The 9,061-nt window shown below is 38.0% G+C and overlaps 1 gene segment (V, D, J or C); it reads right to left on the bottom strand.

Annotated features, from left to right (window-relative positions):
* Positions 1 to 272: 272 nt before the first annotated feature.
* On the bottom strand, positions 273 to 834 carry LOC129403467 (T cell receptor alpha variable 20-like). The segment is given in 2 exon segments: positions 273 to 613; positions 783 to 834. Coding segments are annotated over 2 exon segments (393 nt in total).
* Between the last annotated feature and the right edge of the window lie 8,227 nt (positions 835 to 9,061).

Consider the following 9,061-nt stretch of genomic DNA (forward strand, 5'->3'; position numbering starts at 1 on the left):
ATGATAAAATAGCAAGTCCTAGAGAGACATTTTTTTATGGCCCCAAACTAGGAATGAGGGTGTCATCTAGTTTCCTTTCTGAATCGATGTGAAGAAAATTCTGGGCACTTAGAAAGAGGAGACTGATGCATGAACAACCAAAGCGAGGACTCCTAGGATATGTGGGAATAAACGGGCAGTGATCTCGGCCCAGCAGACATCATAAACCTTTATATGATGACTTGGAGAGAGGGCTGGGGAGGCAAAAGTGGAGCAATGTTTATGCCATTGTCCTAGAACCCCAGCTGCAGGTTTGGGTAGAGGACACAGGTGCCTGTGGAACACTGTGTCTCAACAGCACAGAGGTAAGTGGCTGAGTCTTCAGGTTTAGGGGCTGTGAAGTGCAGAGAACTTCCTTCCTTGGAAAGTGTGGCTCTTAGTCCATCTTTGTGCTTGTTATCCCCAGCTGAAAGCAGGCTGAAGAGGAATTCAGGGCCTTTCCCAGGATCTTGCCTGTACCAGTACAGGCCTCTGAAATAACTGACAGTGTAATTGCAGGTGAGGTCAAGACTCTGGCCCTCCAGGATTCTCCAGGTCTGAGGACTTTGCTCCACTCGGTCTTCTGCACGTAACCCTGCTCAGGAAAACAAATTGAAAAAAGACACGCAAAAACTTTAGCTCAAGCAATTTTGAAAAGTTTTCAAAGGAAACCGCTGGGAGAGTACAAAATTAAAATCTAATAATTTCTCCCCAGTTTTCAGTGAACATGCCCAATGGTTCTCATCTCTTAAACTCCAACTTACAGTCAAGTTTAAGCCACAAGACCACGAGTGCACATTGCAGTCTGGTGTCCATTCTGATATCTCAGTCTTGACAGAACTTATGATGAGTTCAAGGCTGCTCTTCCCCCAGAAAGCTCTTTCTGTGTCTTATTTCATACTCTTTAATGAGGAGAGAGCCTCTCTTGTTTGCAGTTCAACCAATCAAAAAGCAAATCCTCTAGCCACTTTTATGCTTACACTTAAGACACTTGAGGGATCACTGAAATGGAACTACTGCCATCTCGTGGTCAAAGACAAACACAAGTACCCATTTCACATCACTACAAAAAGACTAAGATTGAGGAAAGGACTTTTTTTTTTTTTGCTGTGTTCTTACTGTGGTAGTGTATAAGAGGTTAAAGTGGCAGTCAGAAATGCCTTTTATTACTCATATTTTCCTTTTTATTGTTCCTTGAATGGAGTTTAAAGCCAAACTACTACCAGACGCCATAAAAGAGTTGAACCCAGGTGTAAGTGTGATGAATTATATAATACACAAGAATCTCACCAGGCGAAACCTTTAAAGGACTAGAGAGCTGAAAAGAGGGCAATCAAATAGTGTGTGGGTGTGTCTAGAAACCCCTTTGGCAGAGAATTGGGAATATACATTAAAAAACTATTTCTTCAAACAATTTTATGCCTGGTATAAGGATAAAGTGTGACCAAGTTCAGAGTCACAGGCTTTGTAGACATTAGGAGGGAGAGAAGGAAAAACATGGCAATGGAGAGTAAAAAACTATTTCCAAACCTCAGAGAGTTAAGGGAGTTACCTGGGACAGAAATAGATAATTAATTATGGTAAATTCATGCAACTCATAATATTTTACACAATGCAAATAAGGTATGGTAAAAATAAGCTTCTTATTAATCCTCAGTACCACAGATAATTCTTAGAGACAATGATTTCTATCACAAGTAAACACACATTCACTCATTATTTTTCAGACAAACCTATGCATTCCATTCTGAGTGTTGCTTTATTTCCATGCATAACAACCACCCAGTATGTCATCATGGTGTGCTTGTATCTTATTTTACTTATTTTGCATTTTTGCAATTTTAGATTATCTCCAATCTATAGATTATACAAATATGAATATCCCCTTCTAAATATGCTGCAAGCATAAACAAGCATATTAATATAAATTATTGAAAGTATTAAAATTATGACAAGGAATTATGTCAAGATCATTTTTTAAATTATACTGCGTCTTTCATTTAGTAGGTATCACCAATGAAGTCTCTAAAGAAGCAATAGAAATTTGCATATTAACAGTGTATCAGCCATTGTGCCTTTCTCTACCACATTCAGACACATTACATAATCAAACTCTTTCCCCCTTTCTCTTCTCTTTGTTGTTATTGGTGCCATAATGTCCTGGGGTTCCTCATATGTGGTTGTGCAGAACCCACACTTTCATTGTGGTGTTTACTGGGGACCACACAGTTGTTGTGACACCAGGGATCAACTGGAATGCCTGAGGAAGATTCATCTAGCAGAGTGGGGTGGAGTCATTTGGTCTCATGAGTGCAAGGCACGCATTTTGCCACTGCCCACAGTTCTGGATATCATAATAGCTTCATCATGGTAGGGATTTTTTAAATTCTTTTCTCTTTTTTTTTGCTTTTTGGGTCATACCTGGCAACACTCATAGGCTAATCCTGGCTTTGCACTCAGGAATTACTACTGGCTGTGCTCGGGGAATCTTATGGATGCTGGGGATGGAACCCAGGTTGACCACATGCAAGGCAAATGCCCTACCCACTATACCATCTCTCTGGCCCCATGATAGGAATTTTTGCAGAAGAAGAGTGATTCAGTCCACCGTTCGAGTGCATGTGTATGTGTGTGTGTGAATGTTTATGTGTGTGTGTGTGTGTGTGTGACTTCTGGCATGAAGTACAAGAAATTTTCACCTAGCCTTATAAGCCTTTTCTCCTTCTTTTTAATTAAGTTTCATAGGTCTTTTGTTTGTTTGATTGTTTGGGAACAAACAAACCTGGCAGTGCTCAGAGCTAATTCACATCTTTTCACTCGGGGATCACTCCTGACAGTGCTGAGGGGATCAAATGGGGTGCGGGATAGAAGCTGAGTCAGTCGCATGCAAAGCAAACTCCCTACCTATTGTATATCTCTCCTATCCCAAAAGTTTCATAGTTTTACATTTTTATGTAAAATGTACATGAAAGTCTGAGTTACCTTTTTAAAATGTTCATTAAATTTTTTAAAATATAGAAATATGTCTTTGTCTTATTCATAACCTAGAGGGAAGATGATAATGGGGTGAGATTGGTGTTGGAATATTGAATGCCTATAACAGGTCATCATAAATAATTTGGCAAACCAGTGTTTATATAAAGTGTAAAGGGGGAAAAGTTACATAAGTAGGCCTTACCTAGGGAAGCTTTCCAGGCTCTGACAGGTGGGCAGGATACTCTTGGTAGCTTACTGGGCTCTCCAAGAGGGACAGAAGAATCCAACACAGGTCGGCCGAGTGCAAGGCAAACACCCTACCTGCTGTGCTATCGCGCCAGTCCACAAGGGTATCTTAATGATAAAAAAAATCCCTGTTCAACAATTTAGGTGTTTTATGCTGATACAATTTTTGGGAATCCCTGAAAACTGGTGGCCTGCTGACAAGGAAACCAAATAAATGATGAGTTGGGCTTTTTAGGGGGAGGGGGTCTCTCCTGGCTCTGCACTCAAGGGATCACTCCTGGAGGGCTCAGGGGACCATATGGGATGCTGGAGATTGAACCCAGATCAGATGCATGGGGTATTTGATATGCCAAAAACAGCAACAACAAGTCTCACTATGGAGATGTTACTGGTGCCCCTTGAGCAAATCGATGAACAACGGGATGACAGTGCTACAGTGCTATCTTGTTCATATAAACTTCAAAATTCAATAGCACAGAATTTCTTTAGAAGTTTTATTAAAGACAGGTAAGCCATGATTATTACCATAATGAGATTCAAATATGAAATAAAATTTAATGCAATCTACTTTAGATTTCAGAGTTGAGAACTTATGTATATGACGATAAGCATTTTATTATATTGTTCTAAGGGTTTTATTTTCCATGTTTACATAGTTTTAAATCATATAGAAATCACAAATTGGCTCTTACTGATTTATTTTCTGATCATTCTATTTGCCATCTATTAATGTTTTGTTGGAACAAGTAATATAAAGTAAATTTGTTATGTGCTTAAGAGGGCAGGTTGGGGTTAAGTGGGTAAATGGGGACATTGATAGAGGAAAGGTCACACTGTAGTGTTGTGACACTACATGCCTAAAACAACTGTATAATAAACAACTTTGTGAATCATGGTGTTTTTAATAAAAATAAATGAAAACCAAAAATATAAACTGCAGTATAATCAATATTTAGGTTCAGATCTTCCCAACAGGAAGTAAAATCAAACCTTTTTTTATTTAACCTGCAAATTTCTCTCTTTATACTTACTACGATTTTTGTACATGAAAAGTAAATTTAAAAATATGAGACCTAAGCCAAATGCTTCTCAACTCATCAATCTTTGAAATCCTTTATTATATATCAGAGGGCAAGATTTTCTGGTATATATTTGGAAAATAGTTACATCAAGGGTAGCTGTAATTTTTTTCTAGCATTCACATTCTATAAAATTTAAAAATCCCTGGAGGAAAAATGTCCGTCCATCTTTAGTCATCAAGTGGAACAGAAAATGAGATTCTCCTTCCTTATCTATAGCTTTTTCTTCTGATAACTGAGCACATGTTTCTTGAAGAAAAGTAAATCCTCTACAAATTGTCCCAAGAATGAAAATCCCTCCTTTTGTTATTGCTTTCTTTTGCTAAAATAGCATGCTTCTCTCTATCTTTATCCACAGTTACTGTTCCAAGGCCAAATAGATCCTTTCCCCAGGAAGTAGTCTTGTATTTCCTTCCTGTCCCTTTGTAGGGCCCTGGTTTTGCTTTTATAGAGAGTGTTTGAAAAGACCAATATTATAATCAAAGATAATATTTTCTAAATTTTTTACTTAAGGGTTGAGAATCAACTTTTGAAACAGTGCAGAAAGTAATTAAAACAAAACAAAGAACCAGAACACTCATTTCCCTTCAATGACAGCGAAAGCTCCTATTGGTATTTACCAAAAACATAGGCAGAACTCTCCAGAAAATTGACTCCAGAGGTGTCTTCACTAGATGACCATTCAGGCAAATAGAGCAAAAACAAATAAATAAATTGTAATTACATCAAATTACAAAGCTTCTGCACAGTGAAAGAAACTCAAGCTATAATAAAAAGACATTCTAATTAAATGGAGAAAACATTTGCACACAACACATCAAATAAAGGGCTAATAGTCAAGATCTATAAAGTACTCACAAAACTCAACAACAAATAATTCAACAATGCTGTTCAAAAATGGAGAGAGCAGGGATCTGGAGCAATAGCATAGTGGGTAGGGCATTTGCCTTGCACGCAGCCAACCCGGATTCGAATCCCAGCATCCCATATGGTCCCCTGAGCACCGCCAGGAGTAATTCCTGAGTGCAAAGCCAGGAGTAACCCCTGTGCATCGCCAGGCATGACCCAAAAAGGAAAAAAAAAATGGGGAGAGCAGATAGACACTTAGCAACAAAGACGTTCAGATGATCAATCGGCATATGAAGAAATGAAGTGTTCCTCATCACTTGTGATCAAGGAAATGCAAATCAAACAGTAATGAGATATCATTTCATCCCAGTGAGAATGGCATGTACCAAGAAGTCTGGAAACAGCTAGGGTTGGTGGAATTGTTATGAGAAAGGAACCCTCATTGATAATTGGTGAGAATGTCACCTGGTTCAACCTCTGTGGAAAGCAATATGGAGACCTCTCGAGAAGGTTAGAATAGAATTCCCATACAACTCAGCAATGCCACTTCTTCACATCTATCCCCAAAACACAAAATATTAATTTGAAAGGATATATACACACCTGTGTTCATTTCAGCACTTAGTGCACTAGCCAAGATATGAAAACAACTCAAATGCCGAGTTACAAAAGAATGGATAGATATATAACAGCATACTATGTAGCTCTAAGAAAGGATCCAATTATGCAATTTTCTATGATGTGGATGGATCTGGAATATAATGTTGGGTGAAGTCATTTGGAAGGAACAGGATAGAGATAGAATGATCCTTCTCATATGTGTGACAGTGAGGTAGCAGCAGAGCGAAAGGCAACAGAATTGGAGAGTTGTTTCCAAAACTGAGTTTGGGGAGGGAGGGATGAAATGCAAAGGCCTTTGGGACCTTGTGGGTAGGAAGCAGGTACTCTGGTGATGGGTATGGTGTTGTAAAGCCATCATTTAAAATATTATAAATCACAGTACCTCAATCAATAAATAATTTTAATATCTAAGAAATTAATCTAAGAAATTAAACCAAGTCACTAGGATTTCAAGGAGAAGGCATACAAAGAAGTAGAGTGAATTATAGCAATGGTGAAGACAAAAGACAATACTTTGACCTGATTCAATTGTATGGTAGGTCAACCTCTAGTATATGAAGAACATTTACTGTACAAAAGTCTTTTCATTAGTGCCCCAGGAATTAGAACAGAAAGGAATCATATGGTCATAAAGAGAAAACTTGAGTTAAGTGTGATTTTTCTTTCAGCCTAGACCTTCATTGTCATCCTTGGCTTTATAAACTTTTATCTCTGGTCGTTGTAAGTAAACATATGAGGTTCAAGTTAAACTCCCTGGAAATAAAACCGGGAGAGATAAGAGAGAAGGATGTCATCATCACTGACTGAAACAAGGAAGATTCAGCAATACATATGCAATAAACTTCAAAGTCTGTTGCTGTTCCTTGGTGGTGGGTGGTCACTGGCCTGTCTGCGGTGACCTGAGTGTCCCCTGGGTGCATTTGGGGCCAAATCACCATCTCCCCCACCACTTGGTCAGCTGATGAACGAAGGAGGGGATAGGGGATACCAACCACGCTGGTTGGTAATCAGTGGCTGTTTATTCATGTCTCATAGTGATTAAAAGATAAGGGAAGAAGAGCACAAGGGAGAGGTTAAAGATAAACACAGAAGAGTGGGGTTACTGATGGAACTGGGTTTGCCTCAGGAGCACTCTAATGGAAGTAGCTCAATAAACCTAAGCTCCCTGCAAGGGGGGTGAGGGGAGAAAGGATAAACCAATGTTAAACCTAAAATGCTTAGAACTATAATTTGTAATCCAACAAAAGTACACAAGAAAAAAACTGAATCAGAAATACACTTGCCTTGCACACAGCCTAGCTGGCTTCAATACCCTGCCACCACATATGGTCCCGTGAGCAACACCAGGAGTGATCCCTGAGCACAGAACCAGGAATAAACCCTGAATACTGCCAGGTGTGGTCCAAAAATGAGAACAAAATCTTAGTAGAGAACGGAGCTGAACACCCCTCTAACTTTTGAATGTAAATGCAATTATTTTGTCTGTGCAAAAAGATCAGGTTGAGGTAATACAAGGTTTTAAGTGATAGTTCCCATTCCACAAAAAGGAAAAACACAAGTTATTACACATAATTGTTTATTTCTCTCCCCTCTGTTTTTATTATGATGACGGGTATTCACACACATTTACTTGTGGCACTTGCTGGAACTGCAGACCTGTTGTTGCGGTCCTAGCACACATAATCATCAAAAATGTCACATTCTCTTAGCTGTGCTGCAAGCACACTTCCTCGTCTTAATGCTCACCAGGGTTTGCTGTTGTTGTTCATACATTTTTCAATTAGGTCACACTCCCTGGTCATTGCAGTGGTGTTCATCACTTTGCACACTTTTAGTTGTGGCGCTTACATAGCCCTGGATGCAGTGGCAGAGTTAGCACTCTTCATTGCTTTCCTGGAAATCCCAAATAAAAGAGTGTCAGTTAAAGTGTTCAGTGTATCAGGGATCAGACTCTCTAACTCATGCTTGTAAGGCAGGAAATTCTTGTTACTGAGCCTTCCTCTCTATAAGCATATTGTTGATACAGCTTATTCAGATGGCATTCATTCATTCATTGACAAAATAACATGATGAAAATTTTTGAAGAATTAGAAGCGTAAGATTATTGAGAATGTTTAGCTATTGTTAGAGAACTCATTGATCAAAGAAAGAAATAACGATTTGATGTTTACTGTGAATTACGTCGTGATTAGTGACCCTGTGACTCTATTTTAAGCTGTGAATCTGATTTCTCTAAAATGTTTTAGAAGACTCATCATACTTCAAAAGCAGAAATATTGGAGATAGCATTTAACAAGATAGTTATTTCAATCTTTGCTAAATGTTGAGAACCTTCCTTTGAAAATCTCTCACCACTTCCTGCACTAGATTAAGAGATACATTTCTATTGCTTCAATCTTTGATTTGTGGTATTCTCTTGTAAACTACTTACATTGATTTTCTTTGTTAACATTTTGTTTACTTTATTTCAATATATTTTATTAAATTTGACTGTTGACTTAACAACATATTTGGCTACATGATTCTTACCCTACTCTCTCCCCTGCCATTTCCACCACACACACACACACACACACACACACACACACAGAGTCTCACACACACATATAGGCACACTGTCTCATGCACATATAGTACAACCCCTTGCTTGGAAAATAGTCTTTATTTAGATCATTGCTATTTATACAATGAGGATAGAAATTGCTTTAAAAAGAAGTATCTTTTGTTTTGGAATTTCAGATTAAAACTAAACCAATAAGTAATAAACCAATACATGATTAACCAAAGCTAAATCAACCACCCAATATCAATAACCAACACTGAAGGTATGTACTGTTTTAGATGTATGACAGCTACTCTGCGTATAATTAGTGCAGAATTGTCGCAATTGAGGCCATCTGGAGCCATTAGTAAATAGAGTGTAAAGAAAATCCACAAGAGAATTTTGTGGATCAGTGGAAATACAAGAATGCTTAGCTGTTGCAAATGAAGAAGAACTAGCTCCAGGGTTACAGAAATGATCAGTAAGTCTAAACCAGAAAGACTAAAAGGTCAACGCTACCTATTATACTTTGAAATTTTCTAGAAAATGATAAATGTGCATGTGTTAATTTCAGTGTTATTTACTGAAATGAATAAAACTAAATCATCAACAAGATAAAATTTGTCCTCTTGAAGTATCATAAAATCATTCATTAGTGTGTCACCATGTTAGCGTGTGATGTTGACCTATAAGTTAATATTGTGTAAAGAATTATTTGGTAATATATGTT

This window comes from Sorex araneus, chromosome 3 (genome assembly GCF_027595985.1).
Source record: "Sorex araneus isolate mSorAra2 chromosome 3, mSorAra2.pri, whole genome shotgun sequence".
NCBI classification, from domain to species: Eukaryota; Metazoa; Chordata; class Mammalia; order Eulipotyphla; family Soricidae; genus Sorex; species Sorex araneus.